Here is a 16,788-nt window from a genome sequence, read left to right as displayed (position 1 = left end):
AAAAGTGAGAACATGCTTGTTCTAAATAATGGTTTAAAATCTGAGAATAAAATATGGAGGATATTGAATTATGAATTGTTTTAGAAATAATAAAATTAAGAATCCTATCTTTAAATGTTACTTCAGTAATGATAAAATAGTAAAACAGTTTCAAAAGTTAACTTCCTCCTAAGAAAAGCTATAAATCTTTTAATTGGAAAAACATGACATTTTTTTTTCTTGCTGTGAAATTTTCTCAAAAACACTCTCTCCCTCTTACCCACACACACACCCACACACACACGCACACACACACACACATCAATTTTAAAAAATAGTTTAATAGATTAAAGTGAAGGTGCTTAAAAGTGGACTGAGCTGCCAGGTGAACGGGAGGAAATGCTTAAGAGAAAAAGAATGGTTAGGAGAAAATTGAGTGATCTGTTAAGTAAGTTCAAAGAGCTAGTTAAAGGCAAATTATATGATAATGCAAATATTTATTTTCAGCTTACATTTGGCAGAAGACAGTCCTTATTCCAAGTATCATTAATGAATCAAATGAAATACTATCTTAAGAAAATATATTCCAAAACTTATATATTCTGGTTTGGTTGTATGCAATTCCCAAATATTTCATAAATATATCATAAAAGTTGATCATATCTGAAAAAAAAAAGAAGCTCATTTTTCTTTACAAGTTGAATTTTGCTTTCAGTATTAAAACAACGATCCAGATTATATACAAAAACAGTTTCAAGTAAATGATTGCTATTGGAGAGCAGAAACTTCAAAATGATGAGTATAAAAACAGTAAGTACAAATACACTGCACTCATTAAGTTGTAGATTACACAGAAAAATGGCAAATCCACAAGCTAGTTATTAGTCTACCAAAATGCGAGAACCAATAGTGATTAAATTTTAGCTTAACTGAGTAATTTTGTCATCCATTATTAATGAACTCTTGTTATCCAAAAATTTTTTCAATGTTCGACTTTTTCTATATCCAATCCTCGATAAGACCTTTAATTTTTATCATGGCATTCTTTGGTTTCAGGCATTTCCTAAATGAGAATAATAGCACCAGAAGACTATCACAACCTCTGTAACATTAGCAAAAATGAACCACACTAATCCCCATTCTGAAATATTTTACATACCAAAGGCTACAAAGACAACAACACGGTTCTATTTAACAACTGAAATTAAACAATTCCTATAAAACTTTCATAGTCTATAAAAAGTTTATGAATCAAAAACTACTTAATGTGTCAGACATCAAGAAAATTTATTTAACGTTTTTTAAGAGAACCCCCTTGACGGAACTAAGGTCATTCAACTTTATATGCCTACAGACTGAGCCTAGTGTTTATATATAAAAAGTACTCAACACGTGTTAATGAATTGATGGTATTAATTTGTGACAAACTATCAAGATCAAAAAACAAATACAGCAGCTAAAACAAATAACTCATTCAAGAATGATATGCACAGGATGTCCTTTTATAGGATATTTTTAAATTTCCACAACAAATCTACAAGTTTCCAGAATTAAGCATACAATGGAATGGTGAATAATGAATTTTATGTTGATGGTTACCTCTAGTCAGGAAGTGAGGGCAATAGTATCAATGAGACATACAAAAGTCCTCAATTATTCTTATTTGGATTTAAACCAAATGCTATAATGTTAATTTTGATAAAAAGGGCAGTGGGCATGAATGTTCATCTTATCTGGCTATTTACAAAAATTTTTTAAAAGGAAACACTAGACTTTTTTGTAAGAACAATCAGCAGTATATGGATGAATCGACAGTATTTATCAGATAATCATCTATGCGTCTTCTTTTATAATTTCAATAGTTGTGATACTTTTTTAAAGCTTTTTAATAAAATGAATTTCCACTTTTCTTTAAGTTAAAATTTACTTGAGGAAATTTCTATTAGAAGAAAATTGCCTTATATTACCGGATTCAGTCAAAGCTGCTTGAAATTTCAACCTTTTACCATCAATTAATTACTAACTGTATATCAACATGAAGAGCAGAAAAGACCTGGTAGTAAAGTCACAAGAATTCTGTTTACTGTTATAACAAACACTTTCATGGCCTTTGGCAGACAGAGCTCAGAGCTATTTTTTTGAAATGCGTTCATGTATGTGAAACTAAGCCAGCCTGGATGAAGACTTCATTTAAAAAAAAAAAAAAAAGAAAGAAAAAAAATGAAAAAGAAATTAAGCAACCAAAAGATATTTTACATAACAAAATATAAAAAATAGAAGCGAAGTGACAAAATGTTAAAAATTGCTAAGCAATGGATTTAAGAAACTTTGATTCTATCCATCTGACTTGTTGCGAATGGTCCTCTTTGTCCTTCCATTGTCATATATGTAAAACAGATATGAAAATAATTAGAGACTGGCCTTGCAGGATTTACTAGGAGGTTAAAGGGAATTATTGAAAAAGTGTTCAAATACATTATAAATACTATTAACAAAAATATTTATTTTATTGTACTTTTTGTCTTCCTTCAGTGAAAGTGTCCTTTTAAATCAGAGTTTGTTCTTAATATTGTTTCAAATTCTCAAATAGAGAGATATTAGCTTTATTTCAAAGTGATACTTCCAGTGTGTCACAGTATTTCAGATTAAGAGATTCAATACTAGAACTGTGCTACCTGAGGCAAAAAGAGAGAATTGCAACACAATTGGTAAAAATCTTAGACTGAGTTCAACCAAGTCATCGGTATCCAACTGACATATTCTGTTACTCCAGCACTTTTAAGTATCATTTTGAAAACATTCTCAATGTGACATTTCTTATACAAATAGGAAGAATTTAATTTCTGTAAACATTTGCAGTGCCAGTTATTTCTCTGAATAGATTTTTTTCCCCTTAAAAGAGCTGCTCCAATGAAGAATCGTTTCTTACACATCTGTGTCTAGACTCAGATGGAAACTCATTGCTTCTCTGTGAAATGACAGAAACACCCAAGCAGTGTGAAAGCTTTCCGTAACCAGGGATTGCCTACCTAATTCCATGCGTGTAATCACTCCCCATAGATTTCTGATGAATTAAAAATGTTCTCCAGTTACTCATAGCTCATCAGATGTGTTGTTCACCTTTGGTAATTTACATTCTTCACTGGTATTGCAACTCTGAAGGATGTCCTTGTAGTGGTTCTTCAGATCTTCATATAAAGAAACAGTTTCTTGTGAGTGAGCCAATGGTAACACCTTTTCATTCAATAATATCTGCACTTGGAATTCTTCTTTAGGAGTCTTAGCATTTTTACAATGGTAAAGCACAAATATTAGGTTTGAGGCATAGGGTACAATGTGACCACTTCGGAATTTCCGATGCATTTGTTCCTTGTAATTGTAAGCTGTTAGGGGCTCCTTGTCTTTGAAGTAGCCCATGAGAGAAAGCAGTGGAAGAAGGGTCTCTGCATGACCGAACTGAAGGATGACTGGAGAGGAAACTGGCTGAGACCTTAAATGAGAAATCAAGAAAAAATATGTATATATATATTCACATCACAGACCATAATATCTACACTTAGAAGTATTATACAACTTTCTCATCTCTCTCTATATATATTTTATAAATAACTCAACAATATGGCTGAAATTCTGTGTGGTAGAGAACAGAACTTTTTATACTAAAAGTTCTAAAATTCAGGATCACTGTAGTGTTGCAAATCCATCTAAAACACTATACATATATATTATTCTCTAAGTTTAAAGAGGGAGTAAAGTCTTTACTTATAGATTAAGGAACTTGAAGCAGACATGTATTTCAAAACTATATTGCCATTCTGTGAATGAAATTAAGCAAATTGGCCCTTGGTAAATATTGATTACTCCATGGAGCTCTTCTGAACTTCAAATGTTATTTTATCTATACCTAGGGAATAAAGACAATATTCAGTAAATTTCTCAGTTAAAACCAAGTCTTAACAGTGAATGGCAATTCACATAATCCTTCAATGTTTTACAAAGGTCTAACTTTGGCACCAAATTCAGAAGAGCCACAAAAGGGGAGAGATGCAACCTATTCCAGCTGTTACACTGCCTCTGTGGTTGGTAGTGGAGTTTATATATACTGTCAGAAACATAACAGTTTTCAACACCCTGAGCTAAAACACTCCTTTTTTTTTTTTTTTCAAGTTTTCTATGATTTTCTTCCCCCTCTGGAAAGGCTATTTTTAATAAACAGCAGCAAATGACTGCTTAGCCTTTTCTCAACTTTTATAGAAAAAATGTCTATTGTTCTTAAATGTAATTTGTAAACCTATTCAAACACAAGTAACCATCTGACTTCTTGCCATGATCTCACACATTACAAATTTAGTGCATCTGGATTTTCTGGGAGGAAAGCAGCATTTATAGCAGTTGTTGAACCTTCCTCATTCCCCACATAAAAACAGATGGACTTAGCAGCTGAAATTGGAAAGGTTTAGCACACTCTAGTATTTGGTGAGTGCAAGGGAGAACTACCTCTAGGACTTTTCTGGGGCTGGAGAAATCTAGTCCCTGTGAACCCTCTAAACAAGCTCTCTAAGGCTCAATTCTAGGACAGAGGCTACACTAAGGAGAAACTACTAGGACTGCAGTCAGACTGAGCAGTAGAGGGACAGCAGATATGGGAAGAGTAGGTCCAGATAAAAATGTGGAGAGGGGACCGGAATCCAAAAATCTCAGAAAGCAACTCACCACATTTCTGAACAACCACTACCAGCACCAGCACCAGCACCAGCACCAGCACCAGCACCAGCACCAGCAACCTCCCCCCCCCCCCATACACACAAGCTCTGTGAGGTTAGTAATCTAATCTGAGTCTTCTTCTAAATGTTCAGAACAATTAAATTCACAGTAAAGTTAGCAAAACAAGATAGAGTAAGAGAAGAAGAAACAGAAAAACATCCCTACATAAAATCAAAGTATACTGGACATATATACTCAAAAAATACATAGAAACTAACATAATATTTCACAGTTATCCACTATTTTATAGGTTATATATTTCTACAATAACCAAAAAAAAATTTTTTTAATTTATGAGGTAATGCCAAATACAAAAGATAAATGAGCAAGATTTCATTTGTGATTATTTTTTATTTGTCTAATTTACTCTGTGTGTCTTAAAGGCTACACCCAATTTTCTAAAACATACTAAAGAGACTTTTCAAAGATCCATTTGGTTATTTTGTTTAGATGTGACAGATCTTAGAATTTCCTGCCAAGTGTCAGATACCATGCTAGTTTCTTTTCTTTTTTTTTTTTTTTCTTTTCTTTTTCTCCTTCCCTCCCTTCCTTCCTTCCTTCCTCCCTCCCTCCCTCCCTCCCTCCCTCCCTCCCTTCCTTCCTTCCTTCCTTCCTTCCTTCCTTCCTTCCTTCCTTCCTCCCTCCCTCCCTCCCTCCCTCCTTCCCTCCTTCCCTTTTTTTTAAAGAAGGTAGAAAAGATGAGAAGGGGAAAGAAGGTGATAAGGTGAATGATAAAATACAAATAAAACATATTTCTGTCTTTTGCAGATTAGCCATTTGTCTAAGTGTTAGGGGAACCCAAGAGAGGTGAAGCGAATCCTTCCATCTGGGGAAGAATTGGCTGGAATTTGCTATGTTCTAAAAGTAGCTGGTTTACTCTATGATGTAGCTGTCATCCTTTTTTTTTTTTTTACAGATGAAAAAATGAGATTAACTTACTTGCTTTCAAAGTTATCTTTGAAGCACCAATTAAACTCTCTAGAAAATACCATCCATTAAATTCATCAGAATAGTTTAATGTGAAAGATTAACCTAAACCCTTTTTAAAAATATTGGTCTCTTTGAGCCTAATTTATAAGTTAAATTTTTCAAAACTATTTCATAAAGCAAGGCAACACCTGAAATTATTTAAAAACTAACTTTTTAGCTTGAACTTGAAAACAAGCATATCATAAATCAAGTTTCATGAATATAATTTACACACAAAAAATTCACTTGGAAAAATCTTAATGCCCTCTTGCATGAAAAATATTTGTGCATCTGGGCTAGAGCAAATGATTGAGGAATTTAGTCTCCTTAGTTTACTTTAAACCATTGCTGATTTAAAATCATTTCAAGTCAAATTTGTTTTTATTTGGGTGGCATTTCACCATATTAACTAAAGAAAACCACATTGTTAGTGCTTGGTAACAAAGATCCTGGCATACTAATTTGAATTGCACAATTTCAAAAATACTTTTTTGCAACATGTTAAATCCTACAGAATAAGAAAATGGGTTATCTCTTAAACAAGATATCAATTCTTCTCCAAGAATGTATAAAGGCAAAGACTACATTTCCCAGGTTTTCAACCTGAAATAAATATAGAATAGAGGATGAGCAAAGACAGAGAGAAAAGAAATCCTGCTTCGGGAACATAGTATGTGACTAGCTAATCCTGAAAATTAAGGGACCAAGTTTCTATGAGCTTATGGAGACTATCTTTTCTCACTCAGTAACTCTAAGGCACTCAGTTGCATTATACTCTCCACCTTGAATTCAGTTTGCTGAGTAATAAAAGGTGTATGCATCTACATTTTTATTCTAGCATAAAAGAAGGGCATATGTCCACAAATGACCATTTTTAATTTAATTGAACCAATACCTAAGCCAAATAGGTTCCAACTCCAATCAGTTTGTATAACTATCTGGAACGCTGCATTAAGGAGGATTCTGAGTTTGTATCCAGACCTACTGTCATCTTCCTCATATTCCCTACATGCATTCTTTTCCATACGTAAACATCCTCTCTTTGCCAACCAATCTCCCCATCATTATTTACCATTTCCCAGATATAACTAAAATCTCTCTGCCCATTTCAAAAACACTTGATTACAAGATACAGCAATAGAAGATGCTTCAAGTTTATATCATGATGGTGTATGAATTTTTGCTTTTTGACGGTGATATCACTGCTGGTCAAGTGTGTTATAACAATATAAATATAACCACCTGAAGCAAATTATCACTTTAAGAAGTATATAAATCATTTCTAAATGTATGTGCACAAATCTCTATTGGACAAAGAATAAGAAGATACATGATTAGTTTTCTTCATATCTTTTTAAAACATCTCGAGAAAGCAGACCATTAAAAATCAGGTTTGAGGAAATTTATCTCACAGGAAAAGAGGTTATAAAATAGAAAAGAATGCCTTATAGTATTTTATAAAATATGCTATCAACATGAACATAAAACTGAAACTATGACATGGCCTAAAAATTATCTCTAAGTACTTACATGTTTTATACAATTTAAAAATTCTTCTTTCTTGGTTTCTGTATTTCAAAAAAATTCAGAGCTCACTAAATGTCTAGGTTGGGTTAGAAGCAAAATTTAGCACGCTCTTAAATATATTCCAAGATCTAAAAGAATGTTAAGTATTTTTTGCATTAACTGAAAAGTATTTCCATTAAATAACAGCTCAGACTATAAATCACTGGTCTCAAACATAACTGTTTTTTCTTCAATATTTTATTTTTTCCTAGCCAAAATTCAACTTAGTAATCCTTAATGGTTCAAGTATTAAAACCAGAATATAATAAAGCAATCTTCTTCAGTGTCCCTTAAGAAAGTAATAGTAAAACATCTAACTCATAATTATGAGGTATAAAATTGAGAAGGACTTAGCCAATAATTTTTCAGCCACTTTAAACTATACAGTTCAAATCAGGGTTCCACTTACAGCTAAGAATGTCAGAATGCTTTTAAACTTAAAAACAATGGTTAATCAATATGTAAAGAGATTTCTACAATATCTATTGTTTGAAACACAATTGCCAAATATCAAACTCTGGGTATGAAAAAAACCATCTAGAATTTCCAGTTTCCAGTCTGTAAGGAACTTAGAAGTCACTACCCCACCCTGACAACAGAGCCCCTCTTTATCCCTGATAACTTTCCTTGCTCTGAAGTTGGCTCTGTCTGAAACTTATATAGCTACTCTCACTTTCTTTTGATTAGTGTTAATTAGCATGTTATATTTTTCTCCTTTCCTTTTAATCTTCATGTGTTTTTTCTTTTCAAAGTGGCTTTCTTGTAGATAATATATGAATAAAATCAAGGAACTAAGTAAGTGGAGAGATAGTCCACGTTCATGAATAGAAGACTCAATATTGTTGAAATGTGAGTTCTTCCCAACATGATCTTTGGATTCGACATGATCTCAATCAAAATCCCAGCAAGTTATTTTGTGGATCTTGACAAACTAATGCTGAAGTTTATATGGAACGACAAAGAACAGAATAGCTAACACGATATTGAAGGAGAACAAAGATGGAAAATTGATACTACTCAACTACAAGATTTACTATAAAGCAATAGTAATCAAAACGGTGTGGAATTGGTGAAAGAACAGACCAATAGCTCAATGGAACAGAATAAAGAGTCCAGAAATAGACATAATCAACTGATTTTTGACAAAGGAGTAATGGCAAGACAATGGAGCAAAGACAGTCTTTTCAACAAATGGTGCTGAAATACTAGACATACACATGCAAAAAATTGAATCTAGACACAGACCTTACACTTTTCACAAAATTAACTCAAAAAGGATCACAGACCTAAATATCAAACTCAATACAATAAAACTCCTGGAAGCTAAGAAGGGAGAAAACCTAGATGACTTGGGTATGGCAATGACTTTTTAGATACAACACCAAAGGCATGATCCATGAAAGAAATAATTAATAAGCTGGACTTCAGGAATATTAAAAATTCTGCTCTACTAAAGTAAATGCGAAGAGAATGAGAAGACAAGAACAAGCTACAGATTGTGAGAAAATATTTGCAAAAGACACATTTGATAAAGAACTATCATCTAAAACATGCAAATAACTCCTAAGACCCAGCAATAAGAAAAAAAAGAACCAATTAAAAAAATGGGCAAAAGACCTGAACTGTCAGCTCACCAAAGATATATACGATGGCAAGTATACATATGAAAAGGTGTTCAACATCATATGTCATTAGAGAACTGCAAATTAAAATGACGAGATACCACTACATACCTATTAGAATGGCCAAAATGCAGAACACCAAATGCTGATGATGGGATTTCATTCAGTCACTCTTGGTGGGAATGCAAAAGATAGAGCCACTTTGGAAGTCAGTTCGGCAGTTTCTTATAAAACTAAACATACTCTTATTATACGATCCAGCAGTTGTACTCCTTGGTATTTACACAAATTAAAAACTTATGTCCACACAAAGACCTGAACATGGATGTTTATTGCAGCTTTTTTCATAATTGTCAAAACTTAGAAGCAACTAAGATGTCCTTTAGTAGGTGAATGGGTAAACGGATGGTGGTGCATCCAGACTATATTATTCAGTGCTAAAAAGAAATGAACTTTCAAGCCATGAAAAGACATGGAGGAAACTTGAATAGCTGGCCATGCTTATACCTGTTTGCCCTTTTATATGACTTACTCACATTTCAATTTTCTTTGACAAAGTAGCATAAGTGTTAAATGGAAAAACATATTGTGTTTCTCTTGTAAATTATACCCAAACATCACAAATGGGGACTTAGATAATTAGTGGAGGCTAAAGAGTTGTGAAATTTGTGTGTGTGTACAAATACAGCAGAGTTTTGTTTTTGTAACTCTAAAGATAGCAAAACAAATATACAAGAGTATTTATTTATGGTCCAATTTTCATCAAAGGACATTCAAGTTATGTGCCAAGTGTCTGTAAAGTAAACCAGTAATTTCTATGTAGTGAGTTGTTCCCATTTTCAGGAACACACTGTTCTTTGCTCTGTCCCACAATGGAGGTTACTCTTACAACTGTTATGTATCTGCTAGTAACTGACTTACTACTTAGCATAGGCCTAATTGATATCTGAAAGAACCAAATCCCCAGCTTGTCCTTGAATACTAGACCAAAGTCCCAAGGATGGCATGAGTACTTTTCTGGGTTTCATTCCCAACCTTCTTCAAAGCAAAGCTGTTATGTGATTAAGTCCAAAATACTGGCAACAGCAAATGGCTAAGAGTGTGTATATGTCTGAATGAGGGAGTAAGGGAGTATGTATGAGTAGGAAGGAGATAGAGGAGAGAACGAGAGAGAAATTAATGTATGGGAGGACGAAAGGGGAAAGAATGTGAAAAAAAAAGTCACTTAACTTTACTAGATTACTAAGGCACTGCACACACTTTTGTCAGAAGACTGCTGAGAGTATAAAGATTGCTACATTCCATGGTCCCATGTGGCTTTGTCATGACCATTCAATAAACAGAGTTGTGAGGTTCAGGATGCATAACAGAAGAGACCACGTTTTTATCCTTAATGAAAGAACGCAGCCTTTGGCAGGAAGATGCACATATTTTTTTAAAGAAGGAACTAACAAGACAATCAGTAATAAGGCATATTCGATACCTACTGTAGTTTTTTAACTTTTGGGACAAAACCATTTGAGATCCTGACTAAAGGAATGGGACTTCATCCTAGAGAAATGTACATAACAATAAAAACTTGGACAGTTTTGGGAATTCGGACTCTCTATTCCCCAAGTATCCCTGTGCTATGCATTATATTACAACTTGACATTCTGAAGAATAGTCTACCTACAATTCTGTCCCATTTTGGTTTATATCTCCTGCATCTTGTGTATTCCAGAGAAGTCTAATAATTTTATCCTGAGTCTTATATTTATGATGACTAAACAGATTAAATTTATATTTTATATTAAAATACTTAATATCAAATTAAGACTAGTCAGACATTCTATAATTTGCTTTAAGTTTTCCTATTTTTCTTGAATCTTTTTGTTTCTTCTGTATTCTGACTCCATATTTTGATCCATCAATAAACAGACTTCTATTGGTCACATTCTTCAAATTAACTTGTATCTCTCACTTGTAATGATTTTTTTCTTTAGAGCTCTTTGTAGAATAATCTCCCAAAGAATGAGGAATACAAAGGCAAGGAGCAGGATATCTTTAACTCGTTTTCTCCCTCTGATAAAAATGCATTCAACTTGTTATGTCACATTTTCTGAGAAGTGACAAAAGTACTTTAAAAGTGGTACATTTTAGCTTTTTTTTAAAATGAGAAACTGTAGTTTTAATGTAAATATAAGGAAGAAAATGAATAATTAATGTGAATGTATATATAGAAATACCCAGCTGGAATCAATGTTTTAGGATTGAGATCTGGTCAAACCATCTCATTTTAGAAATAAGGAAAAGACAAGTGAATTACCTGTTATCTAGCAAGATATGAATGCAGTTCTTCAAATTATAGACCTCTTTTACTTATGTAAGTTGCTAAGGAGATTTTATTAAATCATCGATTAAAAACTAAATTTTATTTGAAATCTAAAATTATGTTGTTAAATAAGAGTTGATGACTATGTGTTCAACGTAGATAAAACACCCCAAAGTACAAGTCACTGAAAAAGCTCAACCAGAAAAACAACTAATAATTGCATGTTTATCCCCTAAATGTACTCAGCTTAGATCTTTCTAAGCCCTTAATTCACGTTTCACACTCAACTGTTATGCAATTTGTGTCTTTAAACATGATCCATATAATCCCTATGTTTATGCAGATGCACAAATAAGCAACATGAGCTGCCAGAGATATAAGATACTTTGGAAAGAAAATTACCAGGAAAAATTAATTTTTTTAAGTCTTCTTATATATCTGTTTGAAACACCAGCTCCAATGAGACATTTGGAGAAGCATCTGTTTGACAGCGTAACATAAATGTGGAACTAAATAACTCAAGCATAAAAGTTTTTCCTCAAGCAAAAACACGTAGAAATTACTTCTGCTTCCATCCAAGATGGAATGACAGAAACTGGATTTACCTTTCTGCCTTAAACTGCTATAAAGCCAGACAAAATATATTAAACAGTAGTTTTCAGACATTCAACAACAGTCAGAGCAAGATCAAGAGAAAGGGAATGAGGTAAACCCCAACTGTCCAAGCTTACTGCCTAGAGTTTCCAGGCTGCAGCACTAAAGGATGGCACTGTTCCTGAGAAAATGAGACAGAATTGAGGATTTTGGGAGGCTACACTGGCTGGAATTCACAGGATAAAGTACCAGAGAGGGAGATCTATAGGGAGTCCCCACAAGTTTTCAGCTAGTACTGATCAGCACGTGCATGTGAGAAAATTATCCATACCCATAGAAAAAAACACATTAAAAAGGAACAGTGGAAAAATTCCCAAAGCTAAAACAGGACCAGGAATAGTGTGTGCTTCCATAAGCCAAACTAGGAAAAACTCAAAATATATAGGGTGCCAAATAGATGCTCAGGACAAACTGCCTCAATAGTGGGGGAAAATCAGCCCATAAAAGACCTTATTAAAAAAACAAAAAGAATATATCTGTAAAGCATAAACCTCAGAAAGGACTTGCACCTAGAAAATATATATATGTGTGTGTATATATATATAACTCTTACAACAATAAGATAAACAACCCAACAAAAAAATTAGTAAAGATTCAGACACCACCAAAGTAAACACATGGATGGTAAATTAGCACATGAAAGGATATCACTAGTTTTTTAAGGAAATACAAACTAAAATCCCAAAGAGGTGCTTCTAAACACCCATTATAATGGCTAAATTTAAAAAGACCTACCATACCAAGTGTTGGCTACAATGAAGAATAACTGGAACTCTCATATAATAGTGGAAAGAATTTGGCAGTTTCTTGGGAAGTCAAACATACACCTATATATGACTCAGCTATTCTATCTCTAGGTATTATTCAAGAGAAATGAAAAATATAGGTCCATAAAAAGACCACAAATGTTCACAGTGGCTTTATTTGTAATAGCCTCAAACTAGAAACAACCCAAATGTCCATCATAAGGAGAATGAATAAAGAAACTGTGGTGTATCCACATAAGGAATACTACTCAGCCTTAGAAAAGAACGGACTACTGATACCCACAACATAGATAAATCTCATTACCCTTATGCTGAGTGAAAGAAGCCAAACCAAAAGGTACAGATTATATGGCTCCAATATATAAAATTCTAGAGAATACAAATTAATCTATAGCAATAGAAAGCAAATAAGTGGTTGGCCTGAGTTGGAATGGGTAGTGGGAAGTAGATTAAAAAGACTCACAAAGAATTTTTGCATGTGATGTATATTTTATAATCTTAAATTTGGTGATGATTTCATGGGTATACATATATAAAAACTCATTAAATTGTACACTTTAAATATGTGCTGTTCACTTTACATCAACTATACCTCAATAAAGCTATTTAAAAAATGAAAACATGTATTAAGGGCTAATATGCTGAGGTTTGTAAAAGAAGTCTTCAGTAACTGATCTCAAAGACTTCTCCCTCTCAGAAAGCCTTTACCAAATCCCACAGTTCAAATTAATTCTCTTTCAGTACGTCTTTTAGTGTTGTTAATCAAATATCCTCCAAACTAGATCATGAATTTTTTGAGACAATAATTTAAATATATTCATCTCTGTATACCTTCTATTGCCTAAACAACAAGCTGTAGTAGAGTTGAATGGGAATAATACTGAAATCAGGAAAGCACTTAGGAGGCAGCTGCTAAAATCTAGGAGAGAAGAGATATAAGCGTGAATTGAGGTGGTAGCAGTGGAGGCGAAGAAAAGTAGAAAGAACTGATATAAAACTGGAAGCAAAACAAAAAACCAAATAGAACAGAAAACCGTACAACACAGTGAGCAGATGTAAAAGATGAGGGAGACAGAGTCAAGAATGATGCATACATTTGTGGCTTAAATGCCTAGGAGGATGATGGTGACATTGACTAAAACAAGAACTAAAGAAGAAAAAGAATTGTAGATATTTCTTCAATACATATTGAGCACCAATTACATCCCAGGCTTATTCTTAGGCACTGAGGAAACAGCAGTGAAGTAAATAAAGTTCCAGATATGAGAGACCTAGTCTACTGAGTCAACAGTTTCTTTCCAAACAGCTGGACATTTGAATATGAATATGAATTCAGAGCAAAGCCAGACTAGTTATATTAATTTTTACATTATTTAGCCAGTGTCTTTTAATGACTAGCCCTAAAACAGACTCCTGGTACACTGAGTTAAAGTCCATAGAACTCTGACTTAAAAATTAACAACGACAACAAAAAAACCCAAGCAAAAACAGGTTTTAAAGACTTAGACTTTGAGTACATTTCTCAGAAATTTAAAAGACAAAGCTCTTCCATTACATTGGGCTAACTGACCAAAAGAGCTATTTTATGCATTTATTTCAATGCTGCCATCTTATGTTAAAATGTGGAACTACACAACATTAAAAAGATACCATTATTTAGTGAAATCTTAAAATATCAGAAATTCGAGTCAATGAAAAGGTAGAAAATGAGATTTAATGACAATAACAAATACTTATAGCAATTAATTTTGGTGTCTTAGACTATCCTTGACAAAATGGAAGATCTCATGAGGCAACCAATTACAGTCTGGAATATAACCTTATTTTGAAAAAGCAGGAATGATTTATTGAATTCCCCAATCTAAAAAGATAAAAACATATAACAGAGATAATGGGAAAGGAAATAGTAGAATAAAATCTAGATATATCTCATTTCTTTAGTAAATTCAATCTGCTTTTCTAATCACAGCTGCTTAAATAGCAATAGCTAGTTAAACAGCAAATTTACTGGTTTTAATTTTTTGCAATTTTCATTTTTCCTGTCAAGTAAATCATGCTATTAAAATTATTTTGAAAAATATTCAGAAACATTGAAGAATATCTCCGATTTAAGGTTAATATAAAAAGATAGCCTGTGTATTTGTACAACTTCAATGTGGGATGGAGGGGGAGGGAGAAGCCTGAAAATAGCTTGGAAACTCTAGAATTAAATGAAATACATTTCCTCAGGAAACATTAATGGCAAAATACTGTTGATATATATACATATATAAATGTACTCACTTATAAACTCTAAATTCAAATACAAAAATATTTTAAGAGTGATGAAGAATATTTTTAAATTTTTGATAGATCTGAAAAAACACAAAAATAGAAAAGATCTGATAAAATACTCTATTAAAATATTATTCTAACATGCTGGTGTGTGATAGTAATGGTAAGGAAGGCTGTGTATGTGAAGTGGTATATAGAAGAACTCTGTAATTTCTACCCAATTTTGCTATGAACCAAAATTAAATAGTGGTGGTGGTTGCATAATTCTGTGAATGTACTAAAAACTGTTAAACTGTACACTTGAAATGAGTTAACTATATGGTATATGAACCATTTGTCAATAAAATTAAAGAAAAATAATTCTGGTGTGGGATTCTGACAGTGGGGAAGGCTGTGGATATGTGGTGGGGTGGGGGGGATGGAAATACTGGAAATTTCTTTACCTTCCACTCAATTCTGCTGTGAATCTAAAAGTACTCTAAAAAAATAATATTTTTTTAAAAAGCAATTGCTCCATATGACTGTAAGAGCCCTAATTTTAAAAAATTGAATTATTTTCCAAAATATTTAATTAAGGCAGGGAAGTGAACTAATAATTTAAAAACACATTGTTAACAATTATATGTCATAAACATTTTGGAAATATCTTGTAAAAAAAACTCTCAGATTCCATTTTTTTTTTGAATTAGTAAATTCTTTAAAAATTATTTCCACTTATACCAAAAAATTCTCTTTTATTTTCCCCATTTCCTTTCATTAAATACCTATATTATTTTAGAATGTTTTATTGGCATATAATTTAACTACCATAAAATTCAACTGTTTTAATTGTTAAGTTAGATGAATTGTAGTAAATATAACAGGTATTCAATGGTCACAATCCAGTTTGGGAACACTCTATCGCCTTAAAAAATTCCCTTGGACGTGGTTCCATAGTGTAGTAGTTAGCATGTCTGCTTTACATGCAGAAGGTCCTGGGTTCGTGCCCCAGTGGATCCTCAGCCCATGCCACTCTATGGCCATGCCACCCTGAACAAGCCCGATGCCTGATCTCAGAAGCTAAGCAGGTCAGGCCTGGTTAGTACTTGGATGGGAGACCACCTAGGAAGACCAGGTGCTGTAGGCATAAACAATAATAGTAAAATTTTAAAAAAATATTCCTTAAACCCACTTGCAGTCAATCTCTGCTCTCATGTCCAGATCCAGGCAATCACTGATGTACTTTCATCTGTAAAGTTTTGCCTTTTCTAGAAATTTCAAATATACAGAATCATTCAATATATAATCTTATGTAACTGGCTTTTTATAATATGTTTTTGAAGTAATTCATTTTGTTGCATCTATCAGTAGTTTATTTTTTTTTATTGCTGAGTAGTATTCCATCACATGAAATAAATACCACATTGTGTATAAATATTTATCAGCTGATAGACATTTGAATTGTTTACAATTTTTAGCTATTATAATAAAACTGCTGTAAACATTTAGCAAATCCAGTCCTAAGTACCCAAAAGAAGTATACAGCAGTGTACACTTCTTTGAAGTGTACGTAGGACTTGCTATATCATATAATAGATATATGTTTAACTTTTTAAGAAGCTGCCAATCTTTACCGCGTGGCTGTACAGTTTAAAGTCCCACCAGAAATGTATGAGGTTCCCAGTTTCTCCAAATCTCATCAACACTTAGGACAATGCTTTTTTAAAAAAAATTTTTAGCCAATGAACAGGAAAAACACTCAGTCTTTTCCTCCTGTGTTTTCTCCTTTACTTGCGCACCACTACGATACTCACTACACTTTTGAAGCTTCTGTTCACCAAATGTCTGGGTTTTTCCCACACCAACTAATTCTCTGTGACACCAATATCTCAATCCTGAC

General features: G+C 33.0%; 1 protein-coding gene across 2 annotated transcripts in view; it reads right to left on the bottom strand.

Annotated features, from left to right (window-relative positions):
- Positions 1–456: 456 nt before the first annotated feature.
- The window catches only part of MINPP1 (multiple inositol-polyphosphate phosphatase 1), a 30,115-nt gene continuing 13,783 nt past the window's right edge, over positions 457–16,788 (bottom strand). The window contains exon 5 of one of the 2 annotated variants that reach the window (XM_016128235.2): positions 457–3,469. In XM_016128235.2, the coding sequence (XP_015983721.2) occupies positions 3,073–3,469 (397 nt within the window). In that variant the 3' untranslated portion in view covers positions 457–3,072. The remainder of the gene's footprint in view (positions 3,470–16,788) is intronic. The other variant, XM_016128237.2, reaches the window with a different exon arrangement.

The sequence above is a fragment of the Rousettus aegyptiacus genome, unplaced genomic scaffold, assembly GCF_014176215.1.
Source record: "Rousettus aegyptiacus isolate mRouAeg1 unplaced genomic scaffold, mRouAeg1.p scaffold_m13_p_6, whole genome shotgun sequence".
In the NCBI taxonomy this organism is placed as follows: domain Eukaryota; kingdom Metazoa; phylum Chordata; class Mammalia; order Chiroptera; family Pteropodidae; genus Rousettus; species Rousettus aegyptiacus.
Note: the sequence above shows the minus strand (reverse complement) of the source record. Positions and strands in the feature narration are given on the sequence as shown.